Below are 22,504 nucleotides of genomic sequence, written 5' to 3'. Positions count from 1 at the left end.
CCGATTCCATCGGTCTCGACTAGTGTCGGCGCGGTCTGCCGTCGGCGTCGTCTGGGACGGAGGAGTCGCGTCTGCGACTCTGCCATGGGTGTGCGACGAAGGTCTGAAACAGAGAAACCGGAGCTTGAAGAAGACGACGGAGAAGAAGGAAGGGGGGGCGAGGTCGTATAATGCAATTTTGGAACGGCGCCGTTCCACTAAAATATTTTCTCATTCAAGGGTTTTAAACGACGCCGTTTCACTCATTAAAGTGAAACGGCGTCGTTTCTTTACAGGTAAAAACAAAAAAAAAAAGGTTATAACAGACGTCGGCCGGTTCAACGGTTTTTCCTGAGTCGAACCGCGAACCGAACCGGCCGACGTCGGTTCCAATACATTTATCTCGACCGCCGACTGGTTCTTCGCCAGTTTCGGCCGGTTCCGGCCTCCGGCAGTTGGTCTCCGCCAGTGTAGGCCGGTTTTTCGGTTTAATGTACAGCCCTAAGGGCAATTAACAGTATAGTCTCTGTTTCTGACAAGTCATAAGCTTTGGATTTGATGAGTAAACGGCTGAAGAAACCCATAAACCATAATACTAATGACAAATATAAAGACGGGTTTCAGCAGCAAAGGTCACTAGGGAGAGCCATTAGAGAGAGATCCTTTGTTGTGTGAACATTTCATTCGTAGAACTCTGGTTATCTCCCCTGTATGCTAAACAATTTTTTTTTTTTTTTTAAATAAACAATTGGTAAGGAGGTTTTCTTTCTCAACTCTTCAGGCATCTAATTAGTCATTTCTCTAAATGGTTAATCCTCAACTCCAGTAGTAGGAGATGGCAGCATGTTAATAGTTACTTGCCCTGCATACCTTAAGGCTTCTACATGTATTTATGTTATGAATCAATGTATGAAGTGATGTATTTGTGCCTGCGTTTCAGTGTGATTGTTAGCATGCAGTATGCAGGTATATAATATGTTTAAAATGGTGGTCCAATTTATTGTTTGGCTGTCATTGAATAATTCAATGTGCTTTTTGGTTCTTGTATAGCTTGAGAGTGCTGTCAAGGCAGCGGAGACTGCCCAAGCATCACTGCAAACAGAGCGTGCAAATTCAAGAGTAGTGTTGTTCACTGAGGAAGAAATCAAATCTTTACAACTGCAGGTTTGTCCTGGAACTTTTAACCTGTAGAATCCTGTGGTGAATTTTTACAGTTATTGGTTCGTACTAATTCTCTTATCAGCATGCTATATTTTTCATATTTCGTAGGAACTCAACTAGCAGCTTTTTTCTTCTGGACAATGCTTAGTGCCTGTATGGTTGCGAGTTTGGAAGCTTAAAACTTTAATGGTCTAAAACTCTTTTATAGAAAATTAGCATGTTTCGTAAATTTATAAAAAGTGATGTAAGCACCTAAAAGAAAGCTGAAAACCCACTTTTTTTGAAAAAGCACCACAGTGAAGCATTTGTTGAAAAACTCCTGCTGATAACATAGAACCCACCATAACTAACTGTAAAAATGCTTTAGGTGTATGTAAACCAAACAATAAGTAACTTTTAACAAAGCTCTACAACTAAACATTTTACAATGAAAAGCTCTATTACCTACAACAATCCCAACAGGCACTTAGTCCCCCTGTGCTTGAAATATTCCTCTATGAAATTTATTTTACTTATGATAGTAAGATGTTTTTATCTTTTTGGCTTTTGCAGGTTAGAGAAATGAACTTACTTCGGGAAAGCAACATGCAACTCAGAGAAGAGAACAAGCACAATTTTGAGGAATGCCTGGTAAGGGCAATGGAAATTACACCTGTGTTTCAGTGTCATCAAGACCTTTTGTTATGTACTTAATTGATGGCTTTAACCAACTAAAAGTTTATTATTTTGATTTGATTTAGAAACTTCGTGAAGTTGTTCAAAAGGGTAGGGCCAAGACAGAGAATTTAGAGAGTCTACTTAAGGAGCAAGAAATTGAGGTGGAAGCTTGTAAGAAAGAAATTGAAATGCACAAGCTTGAGAAAGATAATCTGGAAAAGAGGGTCTCTGAGGTATTACATGTGGGAAATGTATTTTAATGCCATTCAAGCACATTATATCTGTATTTTAACATTTCCTCCTGTTTGAAGTTACTTCTAAGGTGTAAAAATATAGATGTAGAAGATTATGATCGAATGAAGGCGGACGTTCAACTCATGCAGGTAGGTTAAAATTTCTATCTTAGTAGCTCATGAGAAAGCTTTTCACATGTCAGCAGATGTATTGTGTACTTGGTTCTCAAATTACATTACATCTAGCCTCTTGTCCATCTTATTGTGTCTTTTCAATGCTCTTAGTTACATTTTAGTTGACAGTATTTTAGATGCTATAAACTCATTTAAAATATTTTGGCTTGGACATGCTTTTGTTAAATATCCTGCAGTTGAAATTACTTGGAACAGGATTAAACCTGCTAAGGATAGGTCCTGTCCATACTTTAGGAAATGGATTGGGAAAATATAGGATCTAGGGAAAAGTAGTTTCAGAAATAAATCAAAGGAATTCATCTGTGCAGAGAACAGGCTATTTAAGGAACAGGCTATTTAAGGAACGATAAATTATTAGAAATCAAGTTACTATGCACAATAGGGTTGAATTTTTTAATCTAAATGTTATTTAACTTGAGGTTGAATTCAAGATGCTTGGCAAGGAGTTGAAACCTGTCAGACATACACAATTATTCCTTCAGAGATGACTGACCATGGAACAGGATACAATCAACTTGTCATACCATTCTAATTTCTAAAGTGAGTTAGGCCAACTGCTTTTAACTTAAACATTTACTTTTTATCCAATAATATATTCTGAAGAAATTTTGTATATTATTTTATTCATAAATCTAACCCAGGACACTGGGTTCTGTCAAGAAGAATTATAATGCAATCATCAATATTTCAAAACTGTTCCATGATTCTGTCTCATTGTTTCAAGTGCCTGAGGAGCACATCTGCCCAGTATTGTGCTAGAAGCGACAATGATCTGTTCCTTGAATCTTTCAGTTTCATCATAGTCTGGTAATTTCCTTAGAAACAGTTAGGGCTGAGCCAAAAAAAAAAAAAAAATCGACTCCAACAAAACGGAGTTGGAGTTGGATTTCTTTCTAATTTTTCAGTTGGAGTCAGGTTTTTTTGGACTGACTCCAACTCCGATCTGATCCGACTCTGACTTTATGTTCCAATTCTGACTCCAACTTTGCCCTCTTGACTTTGAATCTGACTTCGATATTGTACGTGTTATAAAAATATGTATTTATTTATATATTTATCATATATGTAGTATTGTTATATAGTTATTTAACTAGAACTTATGATTAAATTCAATAATATACTAGTATGAGCTAATTTTTAAAAAATAATATATTTATAGTATAATATAAATAGACTAATAAAATTTTAGTATATATAAACATCATAGTATTACTACCATACATAATCAAATATAGAAATAATACTTGGATGTTGTATTATGTTATACTGAGAATCTATTTTTGCCTTTTGCTTTGTTTCCATCAGGAGAAACTGAAAGATAAGGATGCTCAGATAGAAGAGATGAGAAACATTCTTCGTGAAAGGGAGGAAACAATATCAAAATTGGAGAAAGATCTTTCAAAATGCAAATTGGAACTGAGTGAAAGGGAGAAGAAGATAAATGCAATTATGCAAGTTGAGGTACTTGCAAAATTGGAACTGAGACAGATCATATTTGTTGCTTATAAAAAGATAGAGCCAAGAGATTTCTGTTGTCCATCATATAGCTCCTTATTCTGGTTGACATGTGCAGGCTAGTTCAAAGCTAGATGTAGAGAAGCAAAGGAAGATGTTGATTCAGTTTAAGGTTGTTTAAAAATTGTATTGCGCACATAAAATCCAATTATCTCTGAACATAAGTAATTACAGGTTTCCTTAGTCTATGGGGTCAGACTCGTGTTTTATTCATTGCCACTCTTTTCTGTTTCATCCTGCAGAGGAGATCCGATACTCTGTCAAAGGAAAAGGAGGAACTGAGCAAAGAGAATCAAACTCTTTCTAAGCAGTTGGACGAGCTTAAACAAGGTAATTAATTAATCTGCTCTTTCAGTCAGCCATCAAAGTCTTAATTTGCTTTCCAACCGTACATTACAGGGAAAAGGTCAATTGGTGATACTGCTGGTGAACAGGCCATGGAGGAGAAAGATACCAAGATACAGGTTCGCCCAACATTCAATATTTTTCCAGTGTTTTGGTTGTTTTCATTATCTTATAATTAATTTGTTCTACATTTTCCCAGACCCTTGAGAAACATTTGGAGAGGCAGAGAGAAGAGTTGAGAAAGGAGAAGGAAAGGCGTCTGAAGAATGAGAAGGCAATAAGGGATTCTTATAATAACATTGAGCAGGTTTTCCTCATATTTGTCACTCATTTGAATTTTTTTCTTGATGTTTGTCTATGGTAACATTGAGCTTTGCATTTGGTCCCAGCTTTCAGATGTGACATATATGTTTTGTCATTCCAAAAGTTGTTAATTGGCTCATCTTTTACTCTTGATTTTTCTGTTTTGAGTCACATTAGATTGACGTTTCCCCTCCATTTGGATTAAAATTGAGGATAAGGTGGACACTTTGGCCTCTTTGCAGACAAAAAATGCTTGTTAAAAGTCAAGCTGAAATTGCCAAACATGGAAAAGTAAATTGTTAAAATTTATGACTATTCTAAAAATGAATATTGCTAAACATGTTAACGGAGGTTCGTATATCCAACATGTTGACACGGTTCAGCATAGAGGAAATAAGCAAATTTAAGGGATTAAGGTGCATAAAAATTTCCAAAATAGAGAACATTCAAGAGTTTTTGCAATTTTTCATAAATGGTGCATAAGTGAGGTACGTGTTTATCTAGTGTACCTTACCCAACAACTCACGTAAAACTAATCTAATTTGCACTATTGTCCCAAAAAGACTATTCAATTTATGCTTCCTTATAATCACTTATAGTGTCCAATCTCACCTGGTAAGTAGCCATTTTAGGACTTGGCACCCATGACTATGCAAGCTTCCCTCCCCACTTCCCTTATTAAATGAAGTGGAAAGTCTTCACTTGGTAGTCGGCACTCTGTAAGCGAGTTGTTGAGTCTACGAAGCTTTGCCTTTTGTAGTCAGCCCATAATGCCTCCCTCCATTTGCTTGCCTACTTCCAGCTCAGAATGCCTAATGCCTATTATATTATCTAGTTCTAAAAGCTAATCACTGGAAGGTCACCCTTTGGGTGTCGCCTCCAATGCAGGAGGCCAAGCATTCTGCTAGAAGTCCGGGCCTGGGAGCCCCTTTCGCCTTTGGTACTTTAGTAGCCTTCAAAAAGAAAAAGCCTTACTTCAATGCAGCCTTAACTACAACTACATTACACAAGCTCCACCAATACCTACCTATAGAGTCAAAAAAGTACCAGTGACGGTGACTTTATAGGTTTATGGATTCAGTCAGCTGAACTCGATAAAACTCCTCAATAAATATCAACAAACAACACATTGTGACCAGTTAGGCTTGTGTTACTTGGCACAGAGCACAATCGATTATTGTGTCAATAGGTTACAATGTCAGCTTGTTGGAATTGAAGATTTTGTAAACATGAAGGTAGTATGACTTGTAAAGTTTTGTCACGTTCTTATTTGGAGTTTATGTAGGGAGAGGAATTTTTGAATTTTTTTGGATTGAGAAAATTGTTTGGCAGGTTTGAAGCTGCTTTTTAAGATGGCTTTTCAGTCAAGAATTCTTTGATAGACTATTTGAGCGAGATAAGAGTAGCTTAGCATGAATCCTGACTCCTATTTGCCTTCCAAGAAATATTTGTGCAGAGGAATTATTGAACTTTTAACACTGTCAATATTTCCATTCTCGAATTGAAAATTCTTTTTTCAAGTTTGTATGATTGGATGATGTGCGATGTTGGAAATATAGTACAAGTGAAATCCGTTTTATGGTGTTGATATTTCCCCCCTTGAATTTAAAACTCTTTTTTTGTACAAGGGAAATATGTAGCAGAAACAAAGAAAAAGAAAAAATAATGTCTAAAATTAAGAGAACTGCACTTTTTCATCTTAATTTTAGCCGTTAGGTTTTTTCCTTTTCCGTGTTTCCTTTGTACTAGATTTAGTTGCTACCTCATCTGAACCAGAAAAGAAAAATAAGCTCAAGAGGCCTGAGATTTTAATGCAGCTATATTATCTTCTATTGACACCTAGCATATAAGGGCACTTTTAAAAACGAGAAAATCTTTGCTCTTAAAAACAAAAGCATGATAATTAAGATTTAAATTGCTGCACTTTTAGAGTCATGGTTGATTGCTTCTCTGCTATTCCATTTCCGATTCCAGTCACCATTATGATTTTATGATATCTCCCATTTCCAACCTTAGGATAAAACAAAGTTCGTAAATGAACTCGAGATGCATAAGCAGGCACTGAAGCAGCTTTCAGACGAACTAGAAAAGCTTAAGCATGCGAAAGACAATTTGCCCGAGGTAATTATGTTAGTTATTAATTTGTATGTTTTGGTTTGTTATGATATGCTGTGGGGGGAGAGGTGGGAAGCAGGAAGGGATTTTCAAATTAAATTCTACATCAATACACTATAGTACAAAAGTATTAGTTTTAATTGTTCTCTCTGTCTTCTCACACACCTTAGCCTAGCCCCAAGGGGTTGGCTCAAGTGGTGAAGGCCTTGGTCTTGGGGTATCACTGCCCTCAACTTCCAAGGTTCAACACCTCAGGGGTGCAAACAATCCGTTGGGACCACACCTCCTAGTGAAAAGCCAGTGATTTAACCAGTTTTGTATAGGAAAACTTCGGAGAGTGCGGTGCACCGAACCTAGGGTTTATTCTGCAGAGGTGGGTCTGAAGGGTCCTTGCCTTGGAGAAGTTCCCTGACATTATTTATTAAAAAAAAAAAAAAAACACACACACACGCACACACCTTAGCCTGGCAATATATACCAAAGAAAGCTAAGCATATTGTGGATTGCATTTTTTATGTTACCATTTTATAGTTCTATACGCTTCAAATATCATCCTTCTCTGAAATAGGAAAAATAAACTTTTGTCCCATTCTCCGTTACTATGTTTTAGTTCTATACGCTTCAAATTTCATTTTCTCTTATAGGAAAAAGCAACTTTTGTCCTATTATCCTCGTTTTAGTTGGGAACTTGCACAATTTTACAAGTAATGCTTGCATAGCCGTTTTTCTCAATTTTCTTTCTTCAGATTCCATGTGCTCAATTTAATGCATTACTATTGTTGCTTTTCCCAATTTTTGGAACTGCTTTGGTTTCTTTTACCCAAACTTGAAACTCTGTTTTACTCGGGGTACGTTATTTTACTAATAAAAAAATTACTCAGGGTACATCAGTAGTTCAGATTCTTTCTGGCACTGTTCTGGATGATCTAGGCGCAGCCTATGTGTTGGCCGTTGAAAATTTCAAAAAGGCAGCACATTTAGTTTTCGGTGAACATGGAGCTCATGGTATTACCGTGGACACCTCTTCAGTTGCAGACACTTCATTGACGACTGCTACAGGTCATTTTCTATTCCTTTTTCCCGCACCATTTTTCTATATGCAATTGTATCTATTCTAGATGTGAGTTTCATCTTTCTTGAAGCTGTGATCTACCCTTACGCAGGTCCGATAGTTTCTGTTCAAGCTCCTAGTCTTGTGCTCCCAGTGGGACCTGCAACAAGTGGCTTGCCTGCTAAAGCAACTGAAGAAAGTGTGAAGAGACCAACATTGCCCAAAACCAATGTTGAGACTCGAAAAATGGGGAGGAGGTTAGTCCGACCACGTATTGTAAAACCTGAAGAGCCACAGGGTGATGTGGAGATGTCAGAGGTGGAAGGAGCTATCAATGCTGGCAAACGTGCACCTTCTAGTAGTGACACGGAAACTCAGGGAAATCCAACTTTATCAACGCAACCATTGGCCCACAAACGTATAGCATCTTCATCCACTTCCGAGTTGCATGAGGAGACGGTAATCCAAGGAGACACCAGCTCTGATTTGCCAGTACCTGCACTGAAGAAGTTGAAAGGTTCAGAACCTGCACAAGAGAGTGCTGAAGGTCAATTTGCTGCTCCTGTGGAAGGTCTTGGAACTCTACTGGCCGCTGAAGAGCCATTTGAGGCTGGTGAATTGCCACAAGGTTCCAATGAGGAAGCAATGGATGCTGAGAAGGAAGAGGTTGAAACTACTGGAGAGATAGCAGAGGTGGCCAAAGAACAACAATTAGAAAGTATGAGGCCAGATGAATTGCAGAGTGACAAGAACAGTGTTCTAGATGAGAATGTGGATAGACAGGATGGATCAGAGATGGTGTCTGATGACGGGCCGAAGGATCAAGTTGAGCCAGATTACCAGCCGTCAATTGTGGAATCTGGAAGTGAGAGAGAAGAGGGAGAGCTCTTGCCTGATTTTACAGACCCTGAGGTTGGTGATATTTCTAACATAATGGAGAGCCCAGAAATAGGGGAAGGTCAACCTGAGCATGTTGCAACCCCAGTGGCTTCACCAGCTAGGGCTGATGATGAAACTTTAGTTGCTGCAGCAATCGAGGTTGGTGAGATAAATTCTCCTGAGGCTTCGATTGATGTTTTTGTAGAAGGTGATGTTGCTGAAGAGACTGCTGAGGGTTCTGATAAGTCAAATGACGGAAAGGACCAAATTGTGGTGGAGACTGATCAGGTCACTGAAGCTCTCTATGTTCCAGTCGAGGGTACTTCAGCAAGTGTGAGTACAGAAGTCGATATCTCCAAACAAGGTAGCCCCCCCTCAAAACAAGTTCGTTCAATCGAGAGTACTTCAGTAAGTGCTGCTGCAGAAGTTGATATCTCGAAACAAGTTGATATCTCAAAGCAGGGTAGTCCTGTCTCTAAACAAGGCAACAGTTCAACTGTCACCGCGGAAGCGGAAGTGGTAAGACAGGTGTCACCTGCAGGTAATACTTCAACGACAATAAACCTTTCAGAGCGAGCTAAGCAGAATGCTGCGAAAAGATTAGGTGTGGTTTCTTCTCCGGTGGTTAGAGGCCGTGGAAGAGCTGTACAACGTGCTCGAGGTGCACGTGGTGCGCGTGGTGGACGCGTTGGACGAGGACAATCATCTGGTGAACAAGGTTAAGCTTGGCGCCTTTGCCTTACTGTTTTCTACGTATAACTTACTCTGTTCATTGTACTTGAACCAAGGTGGGCTCGCACGCAGGTTTTATTCTCTGGTAAGATTTGCCTCTATTCTGTTTATAGAACTTCCTGTACGTAGGGTTTCTGCTTTGGGTGATGGTAACATGTAAAATCAATTTTGGTTAGTTGGATGGTGGGTCCCCCCCCCCCTCCCCCGCGGCGGGGGGTATGTACCTCTCCTGTCGACGTTATATCTCTTCCTTCTGTTACGACTCATATTCATGCAATTCCATGCACCTAGAAAGCAACTATTGTTATTTCCATTGATTTGTGGAGAATAACACAATTCCCGAGGCATATTCCGCGGCTGATTTCTTTGTTTTACCCAAAGCACTTTAGGAGCAAGAGGTCGTTGTGATTAGTGAAAACAGATTATTAATTTATTATATCGTTGTCTACTTTTTTCACAAAAACAGATCAATGTATTTGTTGAGAATTATACCCACTGTTTAGATCCATGTCTTAGACAAGCTGCCTTATGATCAACAAATCAGAGCTATTACAAAAGAAGACCAACAGAACCATTACACTACCATATCCAACCTGCTAACCGTCACAATGGTAAACCAAAGTACTTGCATTATTCTAAACACCAGCCATAACCCCAAGTCACAGATTCAACTCTAGTTTTTAGCATTCAGCATTTTCACTCAAAACGATTAATCTATAGCTGGGAAAACTCATTCAACCTCTCTTTCCAAGCCAGCCAGAATATCCTCTATTAATTTCCTGACACCCCCAAAAACTGATCCCACTATTCTCATACAATCCATGGCAGACATCATTTTCCAAGCAACCAATTTAGTACAACTTGAGAAATGAACTCGTAAATGTCTCACTCAAATGAGCACTCACCTAAGCTGAAGTGCACATCATCGCCATGCATGCAATACGGGATGTGCATGGTCATTGGACCATTACCCAACACCATGAGCACAAGGACTCTGCTGGTGCTCGGCCAATGCATCCCTGCCCAGCAAAAGACTACTTCGGGTGGAGCGAGGGTCACATACCCATGCTTCCGGTACTAGGGTGCCAAGGTGATGGGGATGTTGTGCACCTAACCATTCAACAATTAGGCAACCTCCGAAGAGCTAGGATCACATACCCATGCTTATGATACTAGGGTGCCAAGGTGATGGGGATGTTGTGCACCTAACCATTCAACAATTGAGCAAACCAGCTTGCCGGCGAAGAGATACAATAGGAAAGTTAACACTAATTTACCGTTCCCACCACCCCTAGTGACAATGGGCAAGTTGGCAGTGTCCACCTCATCCTCACCAACTTCGTGACCGCAAACCAAGCTCGACCATGGCTATTTGTATGTGTAGTGACCCATCTTGCCCAATTCCACGACCATGATGAGAATGATCTTGCTTGGTCAAAAACAATGGAGAACAAGCTTGGGCTTGCCTCATCTTGACTTGCACACTACATCTTGTGCATAAAGTGTCAAATCACAGCATATAACAAGCCTGCCACTTCATTATCACGGCATGCTCACAATAAGTTCATGAACAACGGCAAATGTGAAGAGTGCATAGGGAGGAGCAAGTGCTCACCCTTGTTGGCGGGTTTATGAATCTGCAATCCTTACAGTCCATTACTCGCGCACACACAATGAGGAACACACAACTCCCAACATAATGTACATGACAAGGAATGCTTGCCCATCCCGCCATGCAGAGTCAAACATAGTATGTGGTTAGTTTGATGCAAAGGTTGCTCGCCCTACACACGCGAGGCCATGACAAGATTGCTTGTAGTCTGGAAAATTCATCACATTGCTCGCCACCATGCAAGCGTGTCGTGACCGCCACCATGTGAAACTAACTAGCATGCATATAACAACCACTTTCTACGACTTTATATGTGACACTAATCACTTTTTAAGTTTGTTTTACAAAGAGTTTCAGGACTAGTAATTGCCCAGAGCTAGCAAGTCGAAGCACCACAAAGGACCATTATTCATCGCCCACAATAGTCAAGAAAAAGCACCATAAAGAACAGATAAGGAAGACACGTGAATAGTGCATTTCACCCTCTAATCCCATTTAATGGTGCTTAATCTTTACCATACAACAACAAGAAGATTATATGACACTCCCAAACTCCACTTGGAATTTGAAGGAGCTTGAAGTATCGAGACATGCAACACAAGGTTACATATTTCCATTCATGATAGTTATGATGCAGTGTACCTAGTATATATCTAACAATATGCAATATTCATAATAGATAATTTTTTTTTTTTTTAGTAATACAAAATATACCATAAATACTATATTGCAAAATATAATCATGATATCATAATGTTCATATCTCCAGAAGTTAAAACATCAATATGAATCAAAGTAAGTACTAGAGACAAAATACAAACGTGAAATATAAACTATTGAACTAATCATTGCGTTGCGTTAGTAACTCGACTTTAATGTCCAAAATCATATCAAAAAATTGGAGTACCAACGCTATCAACTTCTTTCATCACTCGATGGCCTATTCGATCTTGTCCAGTTGGTTGGGCATAGATTCTCTAGCTCCTGACATATCGTCTACTATTTTAAGAGGAATGGTAGTTGGGACTACCAAGTCAGGTTTTTATAAATTTTAGCAAGTAAACTACTAAGTTACAAACAACATACATAGGCATGCATGATAGTAAAATTACATGTATGCATAATGACATGAACTTGAACATGCGTGACGTGACTTGTAAATAGCATGAATGAATATTACATGACTTGTATGTGGCATGGCTTAACGTGAACATGAACTGATTTTACTTGACATGAACATGACCTTGTTACATATACAACAAATGCTCCATGGCTTCCCAATGGACATGTGCTCCTGTTGATACAACATCATATTACAAGCATTTGCGCTAGCTGTGAGTACGTAATGATAATTAAACTAATAAAACTGTTAAACGTGTAGTAAGTACCACAAGGCATTGGGTGCTTGACTTTGCTCTAATAACCATTACTTAAGTCTCATTCAAATCTTGTTGACTATACTTTGTCAACCCAAGGGATTCCACATCTATTTTAAATACTCCAACGTGGATAAGGGAGATCCACCAGGATAATTCCTTATCCTAACACTTGAGGTCGTGATAAAGTAAAAGACTCATGCATGACTTAGACGTAACTCATGACATACTCATGTAATAGATAAAATTGCATTCTTGACATGTAACAAATGCATGTGTAAAAGATGACATGACATATGTGACATATAACAAAATAATGTGTAATAGATAACATGTCATTCGTGATATGTAACAGATAAGTGAGTGACAGATGACATGGTATCCATGTGATAGATGAACATGTAATAGATGACTGATGACATAGCATTCATGTGGCATATAAATGTGTGACAAATAACTAATGACATGGCATGGAATATTATAACAGTTATAATAAGTATAAATGACATGAACATAATAGTAATAGTCTTAGCATTGTACATACATAAATACATCGAGAATAAGTTAGAGGTTAACTTGCAGTTATGTCACATAATGTGAAGTGAAGCGTAAATGAGTGCAAACTTAAATGAGATATTTTCTAAGATTAGAATATCTCACTAAATTTTTATAAAACTAAAACTTTCTAACTTAGGACTAAAATTACAAAGTTACCCTTCTACTTGTGGGAAACCACAATTTTACCCCTAAAACAAGAACTTTGCATATGTTTCAATTGGATTCTATTAGGTTGTGATTTTATTAGGGTTGAAACCCTCTTTTAGTTGATCAAATAGTATTTGGTTGGATGGAATAGTATTTGGTGGAAGAGGTATGACTACATGGCTTGAATTACACTCCATTTCCTTCACATTTGTCCTTCACTAGACATGTGTCCTGGGGTTTCCAATTGAATGGTTAGGATTGTACCATGTGTCCAACCAAAAATTAATTCTAGTGATCTTTAGTGAATTTGGGCTTTCTACATGGCGATTTAACAACAGTTTGAACCAATTGCCATGTGGCGCTCTCCCACGTGTTAGTATTAACCCAAAAAATCTAGAAACCTTTTTATTGTACCGTAAAATTTTAAATATTTCTACAAGTCTAATACTAAAAATTTTTTCATGAAATGTAAACCTTCGCTTCCCACAGGTAATAATAAAGTCACATTTAGAAATTCTCGCAAGCTAGAATGCTACTATTGAACCTTGACTTAAAATTTTTTTTCTTTTGTTCTAAAGGAAGTGCCAAGTACAAAGATTCTTTATAATGATTAAAGTTATTTTGAATTAAAATATTGAAATCATAAATAAGACTGTGCGGGAGTATTTATTAAAATTTCTCAAAATATGTGTCATAAAAAATTATAATTTAAAATCTCTATACATGATTTAGGTCACTGTTACGCCTTCTTGGACTAAGCCCCAACCTACAGCTCTACCTTCATAAATATTTTGTTTAGGGTGGTTTAAAAATATTTAAATACTAAAATGAGTCGATGACTCAGTAAGAAACTCATCATAATGTAAACATATTTAACATAAGGTCTTTCAAAAACCATTTAATATTGAGAACCTAAAATCATGTTTGATCATGTTATGCATATGTTGTGCATATGACTAATTTATCTTAAATAACTAACTGGTCTGATTGACCTAACTTATCTAGCTAGCCAACATACTTGATCATGTGCATAAGGTTTAACTGGTCTAATTGACCTAACTTATCTAGCTAGCCAACATACTTGATCATGTGTATAAGGTTGTACACTAATTTCCCATGTTACAACAAATACTGGTCTGATTGACCTAACTTATCTAGCTAGCCAACATACTTGATCATGTGTATAAGGTTGTACACTAATTTCCCATGTTACAGCAAATAAAGCCAACTGTGTAGTACTTTATTGTACTATGGTGGACCATGCTTGAGTCCACAGCTTGCATGCTCACCTTGAAACTGCATTGATACCATAAATCTGAATGGCCATCTAATTAACTATTATGAGCTTATCTTATATTTGATCTAATGAAAGCTTACATGTCTTATACAATGTGAGATGCATAATATATATACATAATTATAATATGCAAAATGAAACATGATGAATGACATGGTTGAAAATATTATGAGATGCATAGTACATAAACATCGGCTTCAAAATATTGGCTTTAATAATAATAAATATAATTAACTAATTTATGTTAATCCTAATTTATAATCAACTACTTACCTTGTGTTACTTCTTAAACTTTTCGACACAAAATTGATCATAGTGCTAGACTGGGAGGTTTATGGTTTTTTCTCTCAAATAATATGGGGTAAAGAGATATTTATAGAGAGATTTAGAAGAGAGTGACAACCAGTTTGAGTTGGACTCGGTTAAAAAGTTTTAATGTGACGATGACTTGTAGAGTTGTATCCCTCTTAAAATAGGATGCCAACGAATTCAAGTTGGACTCAATCACAATCATTTAAGAAGAGAGTTTAGATTTAAAAATATGATCTAATAGTTCATTCAACGTAGGATTGGCAATGACTAAGACTGCATAGGAAACTTCAATCAATGATGATTTTAAATTGATTGGCAATTGATTTTAAATTTCTAATGGCTGATCTTTAAATTTTTAAAAGGAGTCTAACTTGTTTAATAAATAATAAATGAGATTTAACCTAATTATTGAGCATAATTCAAACTCCTAATCAACATCAATAATTTATTACTCTTGGACTTATCCAATATGGCCTATTAAATATAATTTAGACCCAATAACAATTATTAATATCTCTACCTTAGAATTATTGGGTCGGGTCATTATACGAAATTATACTCCTTAGTGTTTTAATTAAATAGAAAGACACTCCCATCGACTATTTGTAATGAGTATACTATAGTTTACCCAGAAAATGAAGAACAATCACATACCAATGAACACAGAATGAACAAAACCCAAGAATCACTTACTTGATTCTTGGAAGAGGCTTTCGAGGAACCTCCAACCTCCAAGACAATTTCTATTAATCTTTCTGAACAAACTGCAATTACAATTACTTCAGTCTTTTATACTAATTTTAAAATGAAACATCAACATTTTACAACATTACACAAAACTCAACTTCCTTATACTGTTGGTTCCCTTCATTGAATGAAACACAACACATCACTTACTCAGCACGCACCATTTAATCCCTTCACGACAGATTCCCTTCATTAATCAAAATGCACAGTTTTATTTATTCATCAAACGCAACATTTGATCTCTTGTCTTTACAATAGATTCCTTTCCATTAATACCTAACTTTTCAGCCCCTTACATTCCCTTCCCCTTAAAAAGGTCCTTGACCACAGGGACTTAACACCTCTCTCCTTTAAGGGACCTTGCCCACAAGGTGTGGGTATTGGTCACATAATGTTCAGAGAAGCTCCCGAGTACTATCCTCAATAGAAACCCCTAACCATATAACCAAAACTTCAATAACAACATGGTTTCTAATCTTCATCATTCTTCTTTGCAAAATCAACTCAGGTTTAGGCTAAATTTTCCCTAAGAGTCTAAAGGGAATAGTGTAGGAAGTGGTATGACATTCTAACCCAGCTTCTTCTTTAAGCATAACATATGGATCACAAGATGTATTTTTGTAGGAGTCAAATTGAGTTTATAGGCAACTGTCCCAATCCTTTCCGAAATCTAAAATGGTCCAAAGAACCTTGGAGCCTATTTCAGATTGTGTCATAAATAGACAATTTTCGGTCTATATGACTGCAGTATGAGAAACATCCAATCTCTCACTTGAAATTCTCTCTCATTCCTTCTTCTATCTGTGAACTCTTTCATTCTATTATGAGACTTCAACAAATTCTCCCTCAATATCAACCAAAACTATTCTCTAGATTTGAGTTGTTGGTCTACTGCAGGATTGACAAAAGTACCTGCTACAGAAGAAGCTAATTTGGGAGGTAAGCAACCATAAAGTGCTTCAAAGGGACAAATTCTAATTGAAGAATGACAAATGGTGTTATAACACCATTCAGCCAAAGGAATTCACAAATTTCACTTCTAGGGCTTTTCACCAAAATAGTAAGCTGGTCATGTTTGCATGTCTGACATATTTCACATTCCTTGACTAATGCCTTTATATCTCTGTGCATCCCTTTCCAGTGGCAATCCAATTTGACCCTATGCAATCTCTTGTGATAGCTGACATGACCAGCTTGTGGACTATGGTGAATGTGATGAAAGACCTTAGTCTTGAATGGTGAGTTTGAGACCACCACAATCTTTCACTTCCTTAATTATAAGCCTTGTTGTAAAGTAAAATGCTTGGGACCCTCTAGTCCTTGCTACATTTTCTCATAGATGTCCTGAATGATGGGGCAAAGCTGATAGCTTTGTTTCAATTATTCCACCTAAAGAGAGGTAGGGAAAATAATTTAGTGCAATATGTGCTACTTTGTTTTCCTTCCTTCTTTTGTAATCAATAGTAAAATCGTAGCCTATAAACTTGGATAGCCATTTCTGTTGAGTTTCAATGCCAACCCTTTGCTCTAATAAGTACTTAAGAACTTGCTAATTAGTCTTCAATTTAAAAACACCCCCCAAAAGTTAAGGTCTCCATTTAGCTACAGCAAAAACAAGAGCTAATAACTCCTTTTCATAAGTAAATAAGAGCAGTGCCTTACCTTTTAATGCCTTGCTATAAAAAGCAATAGGCTAACCCTCCTGCATAAGGACAGCCCCCAATCCAATACCAGAAACATCACACTTGATGGTGAAACTTTTAGAGTAATCAAGCAATCAATGTACTAGTGAATTAGTAACAACCTTATTCAATTGTTGGGAAGCCTAAAATGCCTCCTCGGTCTATTGGAAATAATTTTTCTTCAACAAAACTGTTAATGGGGCAACAATGGATCCATAATCCTTGATGAATTTTTTTTTAATAACTAGTTAGGCCTAGGAACCCTCTCAAGGCTTTCAAGGATTTTGGAATGGGCCATTCAACCATGGACTCAATCTTAGAAGGATCAGTTTTGACACCACAACTAGAAATTATATGCCCCAGTAATCGACTCCATGCATTACAAACTCGTACTTAGACATCTTTGCATATAGACTATGCTGCCTCAATACTTCTAGAACTGATCTCAAATGTGAAACATGATCTACCAAGGTTCTGGTATAAACCAGAATGTCATAAAGAAAAACCAAGACAACCCTTCTTGAAAAAGGTTTAAACACATAATTTATTCAACCCCAAAATGTAGCAAGGGCATTAGTAAGCCCAAAAGGCAATACTAAGAACTCATGGTGGCCCTCATGCATTCTAAAGGCTATTTTCTCAATGTTTTCATCTTTTACTCGAATCTAGTGATACCCAAACCTCAAATCAAGCTTGATAAATGTTGTTACTCCTTAAATTCCTGCAATAGTTCATCCACCTCTTTCACTAACTTCCAAGTTTTTTTGTCTGATCCTTAGCCCTTTACTGTAAAAACCAACCTTGATGTCTCACCAAAGAAGACTTTAGGCTGCCTTCCCCATTCTGCACCCTTATGCCATCAAACTTAGCCCATGTAAATTGACCATGAACTTTCCCACTGTAAAACTCATAGACATGGAATTAAAATCCCAATTGTTTGGCCCCAATGTCTTCAGCCATTGAACTCCCAATACAATATCACATCCACCCAAAGTCAAAACATGAAAGGGAATTCGAAACTGTCTTTAATTTTTATGATTTCTTCACATTTACCACTACTACCCAGCTGATGACTTGTATAATTTTGTATATTTTATCACTCTTAACTTTAAATTTTAGTATAATTTTATTTATTTTTGTTAATTTTAGGCTTCATTGTTATTATTTAAATTTTATTTCATATTTGAAGAACATGAAGATCTAAATTTCACTTGTGCTATTTAAGAGATAAAGATCAAGTTGAATTCTTTGAATAGCAAAATTTAGGATTTTGAAATATAAAAACTGAAGAGAGAGTTCACGTATGGATCATTTCCTTGCCTTTTTGGAGCAAGACCCCTTATCCTTTATGCAAATAATAGGTAATTGTATTGACACAAGACATGCATGAAGTTTGACTTGGTAAAAGGAAAAAAACACGGGCCCTTTTTATTTATGGAAGTTTGACTTAGTAAAAAGCTTGGAAGCTGATGGTAATATGCGTGAAGTATGCTGGGCTCTTGGTTTGCACGAAACAGATGCAAAACAGCTTTGATTTGCTCTTGGGCGTGATAAGGCAGATGCAAAACAGCTTTGATCTGCTCTTGGACATGATAAGGCAGCAGGCGTGGTCTTCATGAAAGCAACGGAGAAGCTTTAGGCTTTCATTTTTTATTTTACGGAAGACCTAGCAGATTTCAAGCCATCCATTTGAGCAAGTTCTACGCATTGCATGCACGAACAGACACGTAGAGAAATTATTTGATTTTGCTAGGATCATAGATGCATGAAAAAAAAAAACATTGTGGCAGTCAACGGAAAGGGACTTCAAGAAATATTGAAGAACGACGATGAGCGACTATGAGGAGTATTTTTAATGTTCATTTTCCTTCCATTTGTCTCAGAAAAATTATGGTGAATTTGTTTATGTTGAATTTAATTTTTAGCATAAACTAAATTTTCTTTATTATAGGAAAACGATGTAATCTTGTTCCAAACTATGCTTAATTTTCTATGCTAATTTGAAGTAATTCTCTTTCATATTTGTCTAATTTATTCTGAGTTTATTGTTTCTAATTAACTGGTCATTAATTAAATGATTTTAATCTTGTAATTTGCTATCGAAAGATGGAATTATATGATAGATCTTAGATGTTTCGGCATAGGTAAATATAGAGATTGAAAGATTTGTATGAACCTATGTAGTATTAAAATTGTTAGTCTTAATGCTTTTTTACTTTATTAATTTGCATACTCTTGTGTAAAATGATGAACAAAAATATTTTTAATTGACTCTCGAAAGAAGTTTTTGGATGAATTTGAAGATTTGCTAACAAACAGAGAGAATTAAATTCAATTAATTAGATGAGTACAGCACAATGAGAGATTACGTGAAATTGATTTCCTAGAAGTTTCTTTCTCATTAATTTGATCATCAACAACAGCTTACTTTTCCTTTAAATATTTTCTTTGTTGTTGAATTTAAAGGAAAAGAAACCTGTTGTTGAAGATCAAATTAATGAGAAGAAAACTTCTAGAAAATCGATTTCACCTAATCCCTCAATGTATTTTACTTATCTAACTAATTGAATTTAATTCTCTCTGTTTGTTAGAAAATCTCCAAATTCATCCAAAAACCTCTTTCGACAATCAATTAAAAATATTCTTGTTCATCATTTTACACAAGAGTATGCAAATTAATAAAATAAGAAAGCATTAAGACCAATGATTTTAATACTACATATATTTATACAAGTCTTTCGATCTTTATATTTACCTTTGCTGAAATATCCAAAATCTATCCTATAATTCCCTCTTTTGATAGAAAATCACAAGATCAAAATCATCTATTTAATGACCAGTTAATTAGAAGCAATAAGTTCAGAATAAATGAGACAAATATGAAAGATAATTACTTCAAACTAACAAAAAAAATCAAGTATAGTTCGAAACTAAATTGCATCGTTTTCCTAGAATAAAGAAAATTTAGTTCATGCTAAAAATTAAATTCAACATAAACGAATTCACTATAATTTTTTTGAGAATAATGGAAGGAAAATGAACACTGAAAAATGCTCCTCGTAGTCGCATAGCATCGTTCTTCAATGTTTCTTGAAGTCCCTTTCTGTTGGCTACCTCAATGTCTGTTCGTGCGTGCAATGCATGGAACTCGCTCAAATGGATGGCTTGAAATCTACTACGTCTTCTATAAAATCAAAAATGAAAGGCTAAAGCTGCTTCATTCCTTCCGTGAAGACCAAGTCAAACCCGCCTATTGCCTTTCCATGTCCAAAGAGCAGATCAAAGCTATTTTGCATCTGTTTCGTGCAAACCAAGAGCCCAGCGTATGTCTTGCATATTACGATCAGCTTCCAAGCTTTTTACCAAGTCAAACTTCCATAAATAAAAATGGCCGTGTTTATTTCCTTTTACCAACTCAGACTTCATGCATGTCTTGTGTCAATCTAATTATCTATTATTTGCATAAAGGATAAGGAAATGATGATGGGTCCTGCTCCAGAAAAGGTAAGGAAATGATCCATGCGTGAACTCTCTCTTTAGTTTTTATATTTCAAAATGTCAAATTTTGCTATTCAAAGAATTTGACTTGATCTTTATCTCTTAAATAACATAGTTGAAATTTAGACTTTCATGTTCTTCAAATCTGAAATAAAATTTAAATAACAACAATAAAGCCTAAGAGTGAAAAAATATACTAAATTATGCAAGTCATCACCAGCCTGTCACCATTAGCTACTCGCACATGTAGCTTTGAATCATAACATATCTTTAATCTTTCTGCCTACACCACTAGTGGATCTAAAAAATTATGTGTACTTCTTGAATTCACCAAGATCTCCACAACACAACTTCCTACCCTTCCCAACAACTTCGTGGCATTATTATTAGAACAACCAAAAATTGCATGAATGGATACTTCCACCCCATCTCCATCTTTTGTCACCCATTGTTCTCTAGTCACTAGAGGCTCATCCACGACCTCCTCAACTTCTAAGGCCTTATCCACCATGTTCTCAACTTGCAACAGATATACTTTAGGGGATTTACATACGTGTGCAGGATTCCATTTTTCATCGCAATGGCATAGGCCATTCTTTCTGTTTTCATCCATTTGTGAAGAAAAAAATTTCTTGACTGCAATAGGAGGTTTCTTCACTCTATTACCCTCCAACATAGATTCACTTGGTACTGAAACACCTCTCCATGGTTTCTTAATAGCTAATAGGTACTTTTATTGGATTTTTGTTAATCTAAAAGTAGCCCCAAGATTCACTGGATTAAACATCTTCACAAAAAACTTGATTTTATCTTTCAAACCACTAACAAAATAACTACGCAGATGCCTCTTAGACAAGTATTTTATCCTATTCAACTAGGCTTCAAACTGTGATTTATACATAGTGACAGAAGTGGTCTGCCTCAACTTGATTAATGCCTCTATTGGGTCATCGCATGTTGATGGCCCAAATCTAACTAGCATTGCCATAACCAAAGACTCCCAAGAATTTAACTGTCCTGAGTCTAAGGCAGTCTGGTACCAAACCAATGCCTCACCCTCTATATGGTAAGATGCTACCATCAATTTTTGATGAAATGGGGTTTGATAAAAATCAAAGTATGGATTGGCTTTAAAGATCCAACCAGCAAGACCACTACCATTAAAACGTGGGAAACTCAAATGAAAACGCCTCTTAACAACCTTATCCTCATGGCCTCTAGGCTTATTAGACAACTCTATATGAGAATTAACATGTAAAGACTCAACCAATGAATGTAGCATATCAAAAACTTGCTCTAACCTTTCTGACATACCAGTAATGGCCTGTTGGTGACTCTCCAGTTGTCTTTGAACCATCTATTGCTGTTTTTATGACCTATCTTGTTGACCTTTCAGAGCTCCTTGAGTATCTTTTGCCATCACAGGATTGACTACTATTAATACCAATTGTAATGGGTATACTACCGTTTACCTAGAAAATGAAGAACAATAAACAAGCATAAACAGATCAATGAACACAGAATGAATAAAACCCAAGAATCACTTTCTTGATTCTTGGAAGAGACTTTTGAGGAACCTCCAACCTGCAAGACGATTTCTATTAATCTTTCTGAACAAAACTACAATTACAATGACTTCAGTCTTTTATACTAGTGCTGAAATGAAACGTCACTGTTTTACAACATTACAAAAACCTCCCCATATCAACTTCCCTATAGTTAATACCTTTGATTCCCTTCATTAATCGAAATGCACTGCATCACTTACTCAGCACACAAAGTTTAATTCCTTCACGACAGATTCATTTCATTAATCGAAACACACAGTTTTACTTATTCATCAAACACACCGTTTGATCCCTTGTCTTCACAACATATTCCTTTATGTTAATATCTAAATTTTCAGCCTCTTATTTCCCTTCCCCTTAAAAACGTCCTTGACCACAAGGACTTAACACTATTCACCCAAAAAATTTAAAACTTTTTATTGCACCATAAAATCTTAAATATTTATTCGTCTAATGATACAATTTTTTTTTTATAAACTTATACTCCTAAGTGCCTCACTTGAATAAAAATGCAATTACGTCATCATAGTGGATCAGGATCT

General features: G+C 36.5%; 1 protein-coding gene across 1 annotated transcript in view; it reads left to right on the top strand.

The window, feature by feature from the left end:
* The window catches only part of LOC122297266 (nuclear-pore anchor), a 51,956-nt gene extending 42,480 nt beyond the window's left edge, over positions 1–9,476 (top strand). The window contains exons 37-48 of the mRNA XM_043107279.1: positions 1,030–1,143; positions 1,693–1,770; positions 1,881–2,030; positions 2,109–2,180; positions 3,531–3,686; positions 3,799–3,852; positions 3,983–4,070; positions 4,140–4,204; positions 4,285–4,392; positions 6,405–6,509; positions 7,385–7,562; positions 7,667–9,476. Of these exons, the coding sequence (XP_042963213.1) occupies positions 1,030–1,143; positions 1,693–1,770; positions 1,881–2,030; positions 2,109–2,180; positions 3,531–3,686; positions 3,799–3,852; positions 3,983–4,070; positions 4,140–4,204; positions 4,285–4,392; positions 6,405–6,509; positions 7,385–7,562; positions 7,667–9,156 (2,658 nt within the window). The 3' untranslated portion in view covers positions 9,157–9,476. The remainder of the gene's footprint in view (positions 1–1,029; positions 1,144–1,692; positions 1,771–1,880; positions 2,031–2,108; positions 2,181–3,530; positions 3,687–3,798; positions 3,853–3,982; positions 4,071–4,139; positions 4,205–4,284; positions 4,393–6,404; positions 6,510–7,384; positions 7,563–7,666) is intronic.
* The last annotated feature ends 13,028 nt before the right edge of the window (positions 9,477–22,504 follow it).

This window comes from Carya illinoinensis, chromosome 15 (assembly GCF_018687715.1).
Source record: "Carya illinoinensis cultivar Pawnee chromosome 15, C.illinoinensisPawnee_v1, whole genome shotgun sequence".
Taxonomy (NCBI): Eukaryota; Viridiplantae; Streptophyta; class Magnoliopsida; order Fagales; family Juglandaceae; genus Carya; species Carya illinoinensis.
Note: the sequence above shows the minus strand (reverse complement) of the source record. Positions and strands in the feature narration are given on the sequence as shown.